The sequence below is a fragment of the Henckelia pumila genome, chromosome 4, assembly GCF_033568475.1.
Source record: "Henckelia pumila isolate YLH828 chromosome 4, ASM3356847v2, whole genome shotgun sequence".
NCBI classification, from domain to species: Eukaryota; Viridiplantae; Streptophyta; class Magnoliopsida; order Lamiales; family Gesneriaceae; genus Henckelia; species Henckelia pumila.
Window position 1 is genome coordinate 15,126,520 of NC_133123.1, and position 17,078 is coordinate 15,143,597.

Below are 17,078 nucleotides of genomic sequence, written 5' to 3' on the forward strand. Positions count from 1 at the left end.
TTTTAGGCTGTCAAAATTGAACCCGACTCGAGTTGATCAAAAAATATCGGATTATATTTTCATCATGTAATAATTATTTTGTAAAAAAATGATTTTTAAAAATGATTTTTTTATTTTGTGTAGTAAGTATATTTTAAACTTTGTACGATTAAGCTTTCACATATATAAATTACATATAAATGAGATTTTGTTATCATTTATTTAAATCAAAATATATTGATTATTATTATGTGCATTTAATTATTTTGTTAAAATAAAAAAAAATTTATTATAAATAATTATTACATTATTAATTATTTCGGGTCAAATTTCGTGTCCAACCCGATCTTATCCGAACCCAAAAAACGCAACCTAATCAGATATTTTTCGGGTCAATTAGGGTCGCGTTAAATTTTGACATCCCTAAAACTGCATAATAAATAATAAAATAAAAAATATTATTTTTATTAAACGTTTAGACAAACAATTGTATGTTGAAAACAAAAAAAAATTTAAAAGAGTTTTTTGATATTTTCCTACTTTAATAATATATGTATCTCTGTATGTAACACTCTATATACACATATTATTACCTTTAGGCACCGTTTGGTTTGAGTGATGATATAAGTTATATATAGATAAATAATATAGTGTAATAAATAAATAATTAAGAAATGATAGTTAAAATAATATTGAATTTGATTGATAGATTATAGTTTATTTGATTTGATTGATTAAATTTTATATAAAAATGTTAAATGACTAATTTGTCCTTTTAATAATAATTAAAATAAATATTATATTATTTATAAGGGGTAATATTGTAATTTAAATTCAATGATTTGATTGATGTTATTTATAAGTGTTATTCACACTCCAATTTTTATTATTCACATTCTGATAGGATCAGATACGGTGTATAGAGGGGGGTGAATACACACTTTTAAAATATTTTGAGCTACAATAGCTCGGTTCTTGAAATATTGAGCACAGATGAATTAAATCGAGTTTGGTTTTTAAACCAAGCAGAAAACACTCGAAATAATCCTTCGTAGAAACTAATTTATCATTTTGTAAATCATTTTAAAATGATGCAAGTTGAAAGATGAAAACAGTTTAGTTAAAGCATTTTATCAAACACTTTGAATGCAACATTTAGGTATTTTATCAAACACATAAAATGCTTCAATAATGCAATCTAAAACAGTAGCAATAAATAAATGCAAGAAATAAAGAGGCAAGGATTTGTTTATGGATGCTCGGAGATTTCAACAACTCCTACGTCACCCCTTCTTTCACCTCGGAAGGATATCACTAGAAGACTTTGATTTATAGAAGCAATTTGTACAAACCCAATCCGGTTTAGGGCTTACCCATTGCCTAAAGAAGAACTCCTAGCCACCACTCGATTGTAGACCGCAACCTCACAATCCTCATAATGTTTTACGTCTTTATGCCAAGACTACAAATACAATTTTTAACGTCTTTGTGTAAAGACTCTCATTCAACTAATCTATGCAATACATCTCTCTTTTATATGTGAGTGAGTTGGGTGTGAAGAACTTGACTTTTCACACTCAAGAATTCTAATGTGTTCTTCACACCTTGGACTTTGCTCTCAATTAACTGATTTCTTCAAATAGGCTGCCCATGCTTTGAATCTCCTTCAATAACTTGTGTTTAAACTCCAAGATGTTGTATTTATAGGCTCCAAGAATGATATATTCATTAGACACAGAAATACAGCCGTTAGAATGCTTTTTGTATTGTTTCTGTACTGTTTCTGGAGTGTGAAAATAAGTTCCACTAAACTGATCTTGGTAAACTGAATTTGGTACGAAACTAGTACTGTAGCAGTTTAACGATCTTCAGTTTGGGTGGATAAACTACTCTTGGCCAACTTCAGTTTAGGTAGTAGTTTAGCAAGAAAAACTGAGTTGCTAAACTGGATGCTATTTGGAATGATACGTTGATATCTGGGAAACGTGATGAATACAAAAGTTGTAGCCCTTGATCTTACTTTCCAACACCACCAAAATCAATCAATTCGGAGTTCATATGCAAAAGTTATGCTCGAAATACCATAGCTGCACAAAATCAGTTTAGCACAGAATCAGTTGAGTGCATACGATCAGTTTAGTGCTATATCTCTTGATTCGTTGATTTCTGGGTAAAGTGTTAAACATGAAAGTTGTAGCCCTTTTTCTTATATTTTCACGGAATCAAGAATCACTCAATTCGGAGTTCATATGCGAAAGTTATGCTTAATACACTAGACTGTTCTGTTCCAAACCAGTAACTTCAACGCAGTTTAGCATCTTCTTATAATCCGATTCAGTATTTGACTTGTGAATATGATGTTTAGATCATTGTCTTATCTTTCCAACGCATGGTGAATCGTTCCATTCAGATAATCTAGCTTCAAGATATGACCAATATACCAGAACTGCTCTAGGTAAACTGATGGTGTATTTTCTGCTAAACTGATGCAGTTCACTTTGGTATTGCGACATCAGTTTGGCCAAGATAACATCCGATTTTGCTCAACTGACGTGAAATAAAATATGTTCCAAATTGAGTTTTCTTTGCATTTGCTTTGGCGGCTAATCATTTGGATCACTGAGATGTAAGATATCATTGAAACACTGAAACTCGCCAGAAATTCAGTTTAGCTAATTTTGAGTTTTGGCTTCCATCTTGAGTTGAAAACTTCACACTAGAGTAAATATGTTAGAAACACAATAACAAGTTTTGTTATCATCAAAATCAAGATTGCTTGTGTTCCAAAAACTCAACAATCTCTCACTTTTTGATGATCACAAAACTTGAATAAAAATATGAACATTTAAACTCAAGTAATGCAAAAATCATATTTTGATATAACATATTTCTTCCCCTTTTTGTGTGAATCAAAAAGACACAAATTAATCAAAAAAAATTCTACCCCATAAAATTATAATTAGCTCTCCCCCTATATTTTATAAAGGTAGAAGGGTGACTAACTCATGAAAACAACTTCAATGAAATATGTATGCAAAAAAAAAAAAAAAAAAATCATCCCCACTTGATTATTTTGGTAAAAGAGATCGCATTTCCGAACAACAATGCCGAAACAAAAATAAGCGAGGGAAGTGTTTGAAAATATCACATGCTATGAATTTTAGTCACTCACAAAGATCAAGAGATAATTAAAAATTGACTTGACCAAATCATCTTCCATATTTCTCTATTTTTGCCACCATATATAGTCAACAAGTATAAGTAGATCATGAAGTTGTAAAATATCATTGTGATCCCAAAACAAGTAAGCTTATGATGTGTCCCTTCAATGAAGGATTCTAAAAGGATTTAAGCGTGTAGAGGGTATTCACATAGAAAAAATAATGATCTCACAATGATATTACTTTTCCCATTTTCCACAAACACAAGTGATTACTTATGCAAGTAGAGAAAATGCATTGGAACTCAAATCATTTTTCGAATAAACGGATTTGATATTTGAAATTATAAAGCGCAAGTATATGGAAGATACAATTGTAAGTCAAAAATCACTACTCTCCCTATCTTTATAATATGATCATAAAAGAATTTTAAAGAGCAAACAAAAAGTGTTGTAGCATATGACATTTCATAAATTTTTAAAAATATGAAGGATGATGAATGAGCTCCCCCTGAAAGTTTGAGTAAAGGAAGTTTGTAAAAATAGAGGGATAGATCTACTATGCTCAATTCAATTTTCCTTTCTTGCTCCCACTTGCTAAATGTCATTTCATGATTTCAAAACATGAATGCAATGCATAAGCAAATTAGTCTCAACTTGATTAAACAACAAATAGAGCGAGATATTCAACACAAATAAATCAAGTTGAATGACTAGCAAGCTTCATCAACTTTGGACAAAATTATCTCAAATTACCAAGCAACACAAAATCAAGATTGACATACCAACATGAATATTCATAAGACATTTAAGCGTCCCTTTAGACATTAAGAACAATCACAATTGTAAGAAAAATGACTAGACATTCTTAATTTAAGACATGCTAGCACAAGTAGAATATCATGTTGGCAATCAAACTCAAAAGCTCTTGTAAAGCTAATTTTAGAACGAGTTTACCGAGTTTTCTTGATGATGTATGACTCTGATTTGAGATAAGAAGTCCTTTTTATTGATAATATAGAAGTATTGTGGTCAAATATTGTTTGTGAAATTTTACATTATATATTATACACAATCTATTAATAATTAATTTTGAGATTATAATTGAATATTTATAAATAAAAATTAAATATACCTTCATTACTCATAATGCAATAAATCTCTCATTAAAGTTTGACTAAAATTTTAATCCCTTTTTTGCCCTTGTTTTTTACCTCATTTTTTCACAATTGCCCATACAAGTTTTTTGTTTCATACACAATTTGATGAGGGCAAAGTTATAAATTCACAATGAAAAAACTTTGCCCATCATTTATACTTTTATAGTAGAAATAGATTCCACATCACACATTCCACATAAATGTTCTCTAAGTGTTAATAGTATCAAATTTCATGGCACCAAGTGTGTGAATTTTGTGAGAACTCAAGATCAAATGATAGCTAACAAACTCCACTTCTAAAGTGCAATAAAAACTTTTCGCACAACAAGTCTTTTTTTTCTATCATTGACCATAACAGTTACTAATCATAATGCTTTGACACAACAATAACTTAAAATAAACACAGGGACTAACTTTTTTCGAAAAAACTAATAATAAGATGAAAACAAACAAAAATAAACTAAACTTAAACACCACTGCAATAATTTAGGTAAACAACAACAGTAAAAATCAAACACCTCCAAATATAAAATTGTACACTATCCTCAATGTAAAATAAACCAATAAAATTACAGAGGAATGCATATACCCGTGATGATGACGTTAGTGACCGTCGTTCTCTTCATCACCATTTGCAACAGATTTGGGGTATATTAGGGGTAACACCCCCAAACTTCATCTTCACACTCCTATAAAAATTTGACAAAAGACCAAATTTTAGAAACGCAAATACATAAAAACCAGATAACAAAAATAAATAAATAAAATCTAAAAAATCTTATGTTGTCTTCCAAAAAAGGCTTAGTCTATAGTCTTCAATATCCCCACTATGTATGCACTTTCATAATTTAATATCTTTGCATAAACTGTAGATATAGAGAAAACAAAATAACTTAAACCAAAAAAAAGTAAATAAAAAATTAAATCAAAATAACTCTAAATCAAATCAAGAGCATTTGGTGACAGTTTTGATGTAAAATAAATTAATTCAATCATCGAAAATGACACCAAAAGCTTTTAGCGTGATTTTCAATCGCAAGTGCACAATGTCATGTTTAGTATTCGATAGGTAAAGTATCATTCTCATGAGGATTGAAATTTATAATTCACATTTAAATATTGTAATTAAAATAATCTCAACCTATCTAGTTTAAAAAGAACTAAATTATAAAATCTCACTCTTATTTATAAAATCAATGTTTAGAATTCAATAAACTAAATTAAATTAAACAAACTAGAATTTCAAAGATGGTTTGGATACACGAACTGAGACTAACGTTTCACTCAAATGAATTTTCTCTATTTGTCTCACGTCCCAAATTCGTGTCTAAGCCTTTTTGACTGTATAGTGTTATGTGGTTATGTTGTTTGTGTGTTCTAAGATCGATGAAAGAATGAAAAGTATCGCCTACCCCTCAGAACCCTCGATATCTTTCGAAATTCTTCAACAAGTCGTCTTTCAAAAATGGAAAAACCAAAGTTTCCAAAATTCCGAATGTCTACGAGCACGGGAGGACCAAGAATCGGGCATTGATGCGCTTGGACTTCCGATTTCATCTTTCTTCAATGCTGGATGGGGGTGAGGGCGCCTGAACTTGGGTGAGCTTAGGTGCACATGTGATTTTCTTTCGGTTCTTTTTCAATTTTCGATTTTTCCTTCATCTCTTCACGCTCTCTCTATCTTTTTTCATCACATTTACATCTTCTATCATAGAAAAACAGTTGTTATAACGTTATCTGAATCTTGCAAACAACATAACGAATAAACAAACGATACATAATATTGTTCCAAAAAAAAAAAAAAAAAAGATTACATCATATAAAATAGAAGTACAAAACTTGCACTTATCAATTCATATCAACATAGTTTCTGTCACATAAGCAATTTTTTATAACGACATCGTTCAATTATAGATTAATTTTTTTTACTTGTATAGTTTCTATTTTTAAGAAATGCTATTCAATTCGACGTCACATGCAGTTCAAAATGTACAAACTTTGATTTGAAATACAAGTTCAAAATGTACAAACTTTGATTTAAAATTTTATTTCAAAACCATATAAGAGAAAAAAAAAAAAAGAAAAGAAGGAATGAAGAGGATTAAGTCTCCATTCGCGTCGGATGTTATTTTTGTTCATTGAATTAACATATATAAATTAAATAATTCCAAAAAAAATATGTCAGACTTATTTTATATATACAATGAAAAGTAATATTTAGACATAAAAAATAATATAATGAGTTAGATAATCATGTCAAGATCTGTCTCATAAACTGATATGTGAGACAGTCTCATTATATTTTTTTTATAGGTCTTTATCTATTATCTATCTATTTCTGCAAAACATTTTTTTTTTTTGGCTTTAAATTTGATTACTTTGTAAAGCATACACACCATTGAAAAATTCAAATAAAAACCAAAATGTATTAGATCGTGAAGGAGGTGGAAGCTAGCCATTGTGCACAAATGCACTTGGACGATAACGACGATGATGAAAAAAACCCTCGAAGATGCCAAAAAATACATAAAAGAGAGGGACATACATACATGAAAAGTGAAAACTCACATTTTTAATAATAAATAATATAGATATAGAGAATTAGAGATATGTATTATTTATTTCTTTTAAGTGAAGCTTTGTGAGGTCAGGCATGCATGAGGATTGCTGGCAGAGCATCATGGAAATTGGACAAGACAGTGCAAGAATTTTGGGCATACCTTTCCATCTCATGTTTTCAGGGACGATGCTCCCCTTTTTATCGGTATACAACCTCCGCCGCCACGGTTCCGGACCTTAAAAACGGGCCTTTGTCGGGCCCCGAATTTTGCTCTGCATTTGATTGTAATTTTGATTCGGCTCCATTTCATAATTTTCCTTCGACGTACGATTTTAATGTACGAATGGGGGAGTTGGGTCGTCGAGGGAAGTTGTCTGCTGCTCGCAATTTGTTCAACGAAATGCCTCGACGCGACTCGGTTTCTTATGCATCCATGATCAGTATTTATCTCAAACATGGGGAGTTCCATAAGGCCGAGCAAGTTTTTCGTCAAATTCCAAGGAGTATGAAAAGCATTGTGTCGGACTCCGCCATGATAAATGCGTACGCGAAGGCTGGTTGCATGGATAAAGCAAAAGAGGTATTCGAGGGAATGCCCGAGAGGAATTCGTTCTCTTGGACCAGTTTGATTTCAGGGTTTTTCAAACATGGGAAAGTAGATGATGCTGTTGAGCTTTTTAGGAAAATGCCTGAAAGAGATAAAAATGAGATTACGTGGACTACTGTGATTTTGGGTTATGCACAGAACGGGTTGATTGATGAGGCTCGAGGTGCTTTTAATCAGATGCCTGTTAAAAATATTGTTGCATGGACCTCAATGATCTCTGTTTATATGAATAATGACCAGGTTGAAGAAGCGCTTAAGCTCTTTTATATGATGCCAGAGCGTAACTTGTTTTCTTGGAACATTGTGATTCGTGGGCTTTTGGATGCTAATAGATTAAGTGAAGCAAACGAATTATTTGATTCAATGCCTTGGAGGAATGCTATTTCTTGGACTACCATGGTAACGGGCCTTGCGCGAAACGGGATGACAGAGTTGGCGAGAAAATACTTTGATCAAATGCCAAATAAGGATGTTTCGGCGTGGAATGCAATGATCACAGCCTATGCTGATGAAGGCTGTATGACTGAAGCTGGCGAACTTTTCAATATGATGTCTAAAAGAAATATTGTGACCTGGAATGCAATGATTGACGGGTATGCCAGACATGGGCATGAGAATGAATCATTTAAGCACTTTGTTTTGATGCTGTGTGGCAGCATTAGGCCAAACGAGGCAAGCCTGACTAGTTTATTGACCTCGTGTAGCAGTATTTTAGGGGTGTTGCAAGCTCATGGTCTTGTTGTGCAACTTGGATTTGAAAGTGAGACATCACTTAATAATTCCTTGATCACTATGTACTATAGAAGTGGTGATATTATCTCTGCTCAAAGTGTGTTTTACCATCTTGAGGCCAAGGATGTTGTTTCCTGGACTGCCCTGATACTAGCATATTCGGACCATGGATTTGGTATACATGCATTGCAGGCATTTGCTCAGATGTTAAGATCAGGGCACAAACCAGATGGGATTACTTTTGTTGGAGTCTTGTCAGCCTGTAGTCATTCTGGACTTGTTAAGAAGGGTCAAATGTTTTTTGACTCCATAAGGGATGCCTTTGGTTTGGAACCTAGGGCAGAGCACTATTGTTGCCTCGTTGACATCCTTGGGCGAGCTGGGCTGGTGAATGAGGCTGTGAAAGTGGTACAAGAGATGCCTCCAGATAGATATGATGGTGCAGTTCTTGGGGCCTTAGTTGGTGCTTGCATGTTGCATGGGGATGTGGGTTTGGCAGATCACATATGTGACGAGTTAATAGAGCTTGAGCCAGCTATCTCCGGTGGGTATGTGTCATTGGCAAATGTGTATGCTGCATCTGGAAGATGGGACCAGTTTTCAAGATTAAGGAAGAAGATGAAGGAAAGAAAAGTGAAAAAAGTGCCTGGTTGCAGTAAAATCGAAGTCAATGGCAAGAATCATGCATTCTTTGCGCGTGACAGATCGCATCCTGAGATGAAAGAAATTTACATGTTGCTACAAGAGAAGTTACTGCCCCTAATGCAAGATATCGGTTATGAATTCGCAAGCATACCTGCAATCTTGTAGTTGAAGGATCAAATGTCAGTTGTTCACCCCAGTTTTTCCTACAGCTCAGGGAAGCTAAGTACTTTTCGAGACGTGTGAAGGAAGAAAATTTTTGACATGGAACATAATGATGAAGGAACTATATTTCTGAGGCCGAGACTAACAAGTTCCAAAACGTCAGTCCTTTGAAGCCTGGAGCAAGCCTGTGGAAGCTTGTTGCTGATAGAAGATATATTTTGCACTTGCATCTCCCTCCATGCAGTTAAGTTGGGTTATCAGTCATCACATCAAAAAATCACAGGGAACGATATACTACTAAAGCGATCAAATAGTTATTATGGAGTGATGACACTTGCTTTAACCAACTGAGATATATCATACATGAAGTTCAAAGATCTGCCTGCCAATTCAATTATACTGTTTGCTTGATGTGGTTGTGCTACCCAGTCTACTAATGGAAAGACAAGTTTCTCAATTTATTTATTTTATACTGAATGAGAGCGCAAAGTAGCTTCAGTTAAAGATCTGCCTGCAAATTCAATTATACTGTCTGTCAAGTTTAAACTGGAGCTTCAGTTTGTAATATATTTTCTGACCGGAAAAAAATCTTAAAATTGTTGTTTCAGTTCATTGCATTCCCGAAGATTTTCCTTTTTAAGAATTCCGTCATTTTAATCAAAATATGTTGCTTTCAGTGTATGCACATCAAATGTGGGAAGGCATTGAAGATTTGGTCAGATAAATGCTCACTCTGATCACTAGATGGAACGCGACCTTGGAAATCCAGATTGTTGATGTGAATGACTGAAATCTTTCCACTTGGTGTTATGGAATGTTCACTCTTTATCAGTTAAATTAAATGTCGTTTCATTTTCTACCACCCATATCATTTTCACATCATAGGTTCTTAAATTGCCTATTAAATTACTTGGTATTAAACCCTTTTAAATCATGACATTCTTCAAAAAATCCTTCTCTAATCAAAAGTCTTGTGGTGCCTTTGGATGATTTTATCCCCGATTTGATCGACGATGAAGAGTTTTAGATATAGTAAATTATTACTTTTTTTAAAGACGTTAACCAAACAGCTAAGGCAGTTGTGGAATGTATCACGTAACAGAAAGGCAATAGTCCACCATGATATGAATGTATGGCCTTTCTTACATGATTAATGGTGAATGACTAAATTTTGTATATATATCGTAAACAAAATAAACCAATAGCAATACAATTAAATGTAATCTTATATGAATGATAAAGGAGTTATATGATATTTTGGTGTCAACTGTAGAAATTTTCAGTTGCAAATCCATTAGGTAAACATCTGTCATCTCTTTCAAATGAAAAAGATTCGAATTAGCATGTAATCTTTTATGAGAACATTTTTTGAACATCTAATACAATGGGTTTTGGCAAACTGAGGTAATAAATAAATCTGTAACCTATCCCATTGAAAATGATGTGTTGTTATGGTTTTGTAAATGGGGAGAATTGCGCGAATTTCAGTGGTTATATGTGGATTAAAGAAGTTTCTACTTTCTAGAGTGTCTTCATGCACGCTTGCTCTGATTGTATAGATAGCTAATGCTGCTGTAGAATATGCAGCAGCAGAAAATTATCAAGGGGAGCTAAGAGTTTTCATGTGGTAACCCAATCTTCATTTCCCAGTACTTCAGGATCAGAACAATATCTACTTAAATTCAAAACATTGGTCATGTATGGATTTTCATAGTGGCTAAGGACTGTTAAAACTCATAACGATAGGATAACTGATGGCAACGACGGATTTTCGATTGTGGCAAGTGACAATAGCTCCATGCACAACTTCGATAATATATACAAACTTAATTTTTAGTGAGACCAAATTTGGCACCCCAAACTAGATAAGGTTTTACATTTTATTGTCTGATTAAAATGGCATTTAACCGTGAGTGCAACGCCAATTCCATTTTGGCAAAGATTCCCCCGAATCCAATCGCAAGTCCTTTATGCTTATGGTTGATTTTATGGGACCTTGCACACCCTTTAGGCGTGGGGATCTTTGAGATAAACTAACCGGATTCCTGAGCCAAACGCTGCTTGTTAGCTCACTGTTGATGGATGATATAGGAGACAGGTAATGCTTATGAGGAGAGTTAATCTCGGAGCAGACATCTGAATTGATTGGTCTTAATCTTGGAGAGCTCAGTGATCTAGCTTTTGCTTTGGCTGACTCGGTTGAGGCCATGTATGCGGGTATTACCGGAGAAACCGCGCAGGAAATATCCTCTCCAATTGAACGTTGCTTCCTATGATGAAATGCTCTTTTGGGGGCGTAAATGGGGGAATCCGGCATTCCTGCTTGCTGTTGTTTCTGTGAATATCTTAAAGTGAGTTGTCTGCCACCAAGTTCATCTCTGTTTCTTGCATTTACAGGCGATGTTCTATCCAAGTTTCCCAGGTCATCTCGTTTCGCCAGCTGTGCATCCACCCATTGCTCCAACCAATATCTTTGTCTTCCATATACCTTCTCACGTTCTGATTCTGCAGATCTCTGTATATATAATGCCATTTAATTAAATCTAATTGCTCTAACTTTATGTTTAAACGACTTTGAGGGAGTGAAATCTTAGCAACTGACCCGATGATTCATGTAGTATTCTTTTATCCTTTCTCTCTTGATAGCAGCTTCTCTCTTGCTCAAAAAGATGGCCTTGGACTCTCTCTTTGTCAATATACTGTCGTCCCATCTTTTTTGGCTGTTTGAATCTATCTGCAATTTTGTAGAATATGCAAGTGATGCTCAGGCCAATTGTCATATGAAGATGAAAAATAATTTGCTTGTTGCCAAAAAAGAAAAGCAGTAAAATTTTGATATCAAAACTTGGTTTGTAAAGGATCCTGACAATTTTTAGTTTAGCAGCTTCTTTTGAGACACAATGTCAATTCTGTTAAAGCTTCCCAGACACAATATGGGGGCACCCTTTGGCCTTTGAGAACTGTTCGTCGGTTCCTATGTATGTATCCTAATGCCCTACACAAAGTCCACCCGCCGCTCCATCCATCTACAGAGTTTTTTAATAGCTTATAACGAACAGTAAACTTTCATGCCTTAGCTCGAAAAGTGTCTCCATATGAGATACAATAAATACCATCGGATATCCTATAAGCAAGAATAGATATCTAGAATGGATATAGGGGATAAAAACCGACTTCCTTAATCGCTTGGAAAGGAAAGGGAAAGGGAAAGGGGAAAAGAAAAGACAAAAGAGAAACCATGTAAATCAGGTGTTGAACACAATGAAAAAAAACAAGAAGAAGATGGGACAGGAAATTTTAGCTGAGATACCATGATCGTTTGGTTGAATTCTGCGTCCCTGAATTACAATTTCACCATTTTAAGTGAACCATACAACCCTTTGTTTTAGTCGTAGTATATGAATAGAAATGTAAACGAAAATTTAAGAAACAAATTGTCTTTCTCTGTTGGTATCTGTATGCAATCGCTTGTGCATTAAGAGACAAAGAAGTTTGGAGACTTGCCTTGATGTCCTTTTCACCAAATTCATGCAACTTGTATTCTTGACAGTGTGAACTATCCTTACTTCTTTCGCTTCTCTTTGAGCAGACTTCTGTCTGGATATTGACGATGGACTGCAGACACTTGAGGGTGTTCATGGCTTGCTGCCGAACAGCCCACCCTCGAATAAGAGCTTGAAGCTTAACTACTCCTCTGAGTGCTCTTAATGCTTTCCTTCCCTGTAAGCGCCATTAAAACCGTGGTAGAGGATGTAAGTATGAACACCTTATCGAACAGATAATCGTTAAAAAAAAAAGGAAGAAGAAGAAGAAGAAACATACAAGATAGCCACGAAAAGCAGCTTGAATTCTGGTGGCAGCAAGATCTTGAATTGCCCTGTTGTGGTGTTGGCAACGTAATTCTGGACTATTAACATGAATATTCAACTCTGCAGAATCTTGATCTTCATTCCCCTGTAGGTGAGCATCTGGAGCAACTGTTTGAACAGGCACAGTTGCAGCAAATCCACACTGGTCCGCATCTGCTTCGCACGGTGGCCTTTGTCTTGGTGCAGATAATGGGGCCAGTTGTTTCGTCTTCAGCAACTTGAACATCCATCTCTTTCTCTTCTCCTTCTGAAAACATTTCAAGAAATGGAGGCAATTCATTTTAGGTACACATCTAACCTAGTAAATGCATACAAACGACACATACCTTCTCAAATCTTGAGTGTGTCTCGGAAATGAATAGCCTCTTGAGTATACTGAACCAGCTCTTCTTCTTTGCCATCAATATTTAGATTTTCTAAAGCTTAGGGAAATGTAAAATATGAGCTACTCCGTTGTCTGAATGTTGAGTTGGAACGCATGGTGCATATATATCTCTATGTAAAACGCTTCACAGCTAGAAAACACAGTGCTAATAATTGATGGATTTTTCTGAGAGGACTACATATAAACAGAGTCAAGAATATTTGCTATCTTTTATCTTTTTCTTCAATAATTTCACACCCCATCTTTTCCTGATGAGTTCTTCATGTGTTTGGCACATGGGCTTTGCTCCATAAAGTCAGAAACAATCAGCGATGAGGGGTCTTCATATTTGTGGAGAGAAACTATATATGCATCATATTATAAGAATCTTTTTACTTTATAGAGTCACAGCACCTTGCCGACTTTCTCTTTTTTCTCTCAACTTGGGTATGTTGGGTTTCAAATTTGTGTCCAAAATTGCTGAAAATTACGCTCCATGAGTTTGCCATGATCAGTCAAACAACATGCATGGCATGATAAAAGTTGCCCGTCCTAAATTACACTAAAAAGGAGTAGCAACTGGTTGATGTGAGCTACTCTTTGCTTCTTAAAGTCGAGGTCAAGCATGTGATCATATCAATTGATCGACTAATACGTGTGTTGCGTTAGATTGCTAGTGACTATGATGTCGATTAAACGCGTATTGTTAGATCGGAGTATAAATATCTGAGAAGAGATAGAATCTCAACTTGTTATGTGACCATCTTGAAAAGGTAGTGTTCTTTTATTGAAGATAAATATTATTATTGGATATAAATCCAAGTGAAAGGGATGGATTATTGGAGGATGTGGGGAAATTCTTGATGTGCAATGAATGATAGAGTGCATGCAATAAAAACAAGGCAATGTAGAGTGAAATACAGCTGTTGAGGGGGCCCTTTGTGTTGAGATGGGGAATTGCTCAATTTCCAACAACATATGTGCATTCTTGCAGTGTTTTGTACCATTATGTGTTGTGTCTTTTCTTACCCTTTGGTTCCTTAGATGACAAGGTCTGATGAGTGATTTTGTATCATTAAATGTTGCGTATGTTTTTATACCTAACAAATTCTGATGAGGCAAGTCAGATTCAGTATACTTTGTGTAAAGAATTTATGTATTTGTAGAATAATAATTTTACCTTTGTGTTTTGAGTTAAAAACAAGTCAACAGTTTAAAACAACTTTGAAAAACTGGAAGATGATTTATTCATGCATTTCAGAGTTGATTTTTTTATTTTTTATTTTCAAAAAAAAAAAGTTTAGGAGAGGGTTGAATTCATGTATTTCAAAAATTGGTACACTTTCTTGATTTCTTCCTCATTTTTGGATTTTCGGTCGATTTTTAACGCTGTTCAGTTAATGCATTCATTATTTGGTTAAACTTGATTCGAATTCGATATTAATTGAGTTCAAGTTGAGTATTTCATCCTAAGGTACTATCCCAATTATGTATTTAAATATGAAAATTTATTAATATTTGTGGGTCCATTGAAAAAATTGTAGACCCCACATATATTGCTAAATCTTAACCCTTGAATATGGGTTGAGGCAGCTGGAGTCAAAATTTATCAATGTCATACTATTAATTTATCGTTTTTATCATAAAATATATTTTTAACTAAGTTAATAATATATTCAATATTTATTTTTATTTTTTAGCTTATTTTTTTCCTTCGAAATTTAGTTAAAGTAGGAAGGACCGAAGGAGGATGTCACACACACACACATATATATATAGACACACACTATATTATTAAGTGTGAGGGCCCTACAATAACTATTTTTTGATGTCAGGGTAATTTTTCAAAAACTATTTCAGTTTCTAGCTGTTTTTTACGAACCATATACATCATGTGTGTCATGATTGACTTATATATATATATATATATATGTTTTTAATTAGGATTCGTTTGGACAAGTCTTTAAAAAAAATTTAGTTTTTAAGCCAAAAAAAATATGTATTTGGACAAGATTTTTGTAAAATTTATTTGAAAAAACACTTTTATAAAAATGTTTTATAAGCACTTGTCTAAACGGATCTTAATTTTTTATGTGAGTTATATGATTATTTAATTAAATATTAAAAATATTGATAAATAATAGAAATATTTTGTTAAAATATGAAGATAAAGATAAGATGCAAATTTATTAAAATGAATTTAATAACATTTTTTATTAAATAAAAATAAAATATTTTGTAATTTGAGAGAATATGTATTTTTGGATTATCAAAAAATAGATCATAACACCATAGTTAGTTATTTTAGGTGTCTCAAACTTACTAATATTGTAAAGATATATAGACACGAATACTTTTTTGTGTTATTTTTTAAATTTTATGAATAAATATGAGCATGTTGATCGTGGGGATTATTTTATCCGTATAAATTTTTTAAAAAAAAAATATTCAAAAGAGGGTACATATCATGGAAAATAGCATCTGTTAATGCAAACGAAACTTTGAGGATAATTCAAACCAAAATTTGAGTTAAATGCAGAACAAATAATGAAAACTATTTATGAAATATTTGAAAAAAGTTTCGTCATCATATCATATTGGTACTACCCTTTAACTTTAATATACTATAGCATATATACTATAATATTTGCACACACGATGTGTGTGACAAAAATTTTGTTCTTTTTTATTAAACTTAATTTCAATAAAAAATCTAATAAATTTATGGTAGAAAAAATAAAAGTTTTTTGGGTTAAGAATGATAACAATAAGAAACAGTTAAAACATCATAGATTCTAATAGTTATTTCTCACTTCATTTTAATTTGAAATTTGAAAATAAATAAATAAATGGAAGTTATTGATATCATATGATATATCGTTGGATTGAAATAAATGAGAAATTAAGAGAAATCTGCAATTTTCGTCTATCTTCACAATTTCGATCACCGAGATTAAAATATCCAAATTGATATCATATGATACATTGGATTCGTATTTTCGAGAAGATCCTACCGTGAAAATTTAAAGACAATCGAAGTTGTTTTGGATGCGGGTGTGGGAATCAAGACTATATATATATATATATATATATATATATATATATATATATATAATAAAGCCTATGGTCCGATTACTTTCTTGAGAATCTTTTGTTTATATTGGGTCCATTAACCCAAAAAAAAATAAAATAAATAAATAATAATAATAATAATGATAATAATAATAATAATAATAATAATAATAATAATAATAATATTGATTGATTGATGAATGGGCATGTTAATTTATTTTTCAGTCCAATATTTGTCAATAAAGCGTAGCTGTCGATTTGTTCTCACTCTCTTCTCAGCTCATATAAAAATATATAGGGTTATGAAAGTAAAAACAACACTTTAGTTATAGGACATAAATGTAAATCAATATTATATTATATGTAAAATAAATTATTATGATAAGGTCAAAATTGACAAAGTGCGTGCAAATTAGATAAGGATTCAATTTTCAAAAGGATTGACATACTTAAATACTTTGTTTTTTTTTATTTTTAAGTGATCAATATTTATAAGTAAAATCGATTATCATGATAAGATCAAAATTGAAAAAATATGTGCATATTATATAAAAATTCAGTTTTCAAAAAAATTAAAATATTAAAATACTTTATTTTTTATTTTCTTGTACATAAATTGAATATATTTTTTCCACAAATATTTTAAAAAAAATCACAAAATTCTTAATTAAATATTATTCAGTTTCTTAAAATACTGAAACACCAAATTCTTAATTTTTATTTGTTTAATTGTTTGTATACTGAATAAACATATTTTTTTTAAAAAAA

The 17,078-nt window shown here is 32.6% G+C and overlaps 2 protein-coding genes across 3 annotated transcripts; one reads left to right on the forward strand and one right to left on the reverse strand.

Annotated features, from left to right (window-relative positions):
• The first annotated feature begins 6,785 nt into the window (after nucleotides 1-6,785).
• LOC140865399 (uncharacterized) lies at nucleotides 6,786-9,858 on the forward strand. Its single transcript, XM_073270037.1, has 2 exons — nucleotides 6,786-9,248; nucleotides 9,683-9,858. Exon 1 carries the CDS (start codon nucleotides 6,957-6,959, stop codon nucleotides 9,006-9,008), a length of 2,052 nt encoding a protein of 683 aa, XP_073126138.1. The 5' UTR covers nucleotides 6,786-6,956; the 3' UTR covers nucleotides 9,009-9,248; nucleotides 9,683-9,858.
• An 841-nt stretch (nucleotides 9,859-10,699) lies between these two features.
• Nucleotides 10,700-14,102, reverse strand: LOC140865323 (protein IQ-DOMAIN 11). 2 transcript variants are annotated; one of them, XM_073269928.1, is made up of 5 exons: nucleotides 13,201-14,102; nucleotides 12,828-13,121; nucleotides 12,506-12,725; nucleotides 11,608-11,735; nucleotides 10,700-11,520 (listed from the first exon to the last, which is right to left on the reverse strand). In XM_073269928.1, exons 1-5 carry the CDS (start codon nucleotides 13,273-13,275, stop codon nucleotides 10,909-10,911), a joined length of 1,329 nt encoding a protein of 442 aa, XP_073126029.1. In that variant the 5' UTR covers nucleotides 13,276-14,102; the 3' UTR covers nucleotides 10,700-10,908. The 2 variants fall into 2 exon arrangements, with proteins under 2 accessions (XP_073126029.1, XP_073126028.1); XM_073269927.1 differs by having other exon boundaries at nucleotides 10,705-11,520; nucleotides 11,608-11,739; nucleotides 12,510-12,725; nucleotides 13,201-14,096.
• Nucleotides 14,103-17,078: the final 2,976 nt, after the last annotated feature.

What these genes read in the sequence shown, in the direction of transcription:
- LOC140865399 (XM_073270037.1), top strand. Translation starts at nt 6,957, where the DNA reads ATGAGGATTGCTGGCAGAGCATCATGGAAATTGGACAAGACAGTGCAA.
- LOC140865323 (XM_073269928.1), bottom strand. Translation starts at nt 13,275, where the DNA reads ATGGCAAAGAAGAAGAGCTGGTTCAGTATACTCAAGAGGCTATTCATT. An exon ending in CACACTCAAGATTTGAGAAG is followed by an intron (nt 13,122 to 13,200) that starts GTATGTGTCGTT and finishes AAATGTTTTCAG; the next exon opens with AAGGAGAAGAGAAAGAGATG. An exon ending in TGAAAAGGACATCAAGGCAA is followed by an intron (nt 11,736 to 12,505) that starts GTCTCCAAACTT and finishes AATTGCAGATAG; the next exon opens with ATTCAAACAGCCAAAAAAGA.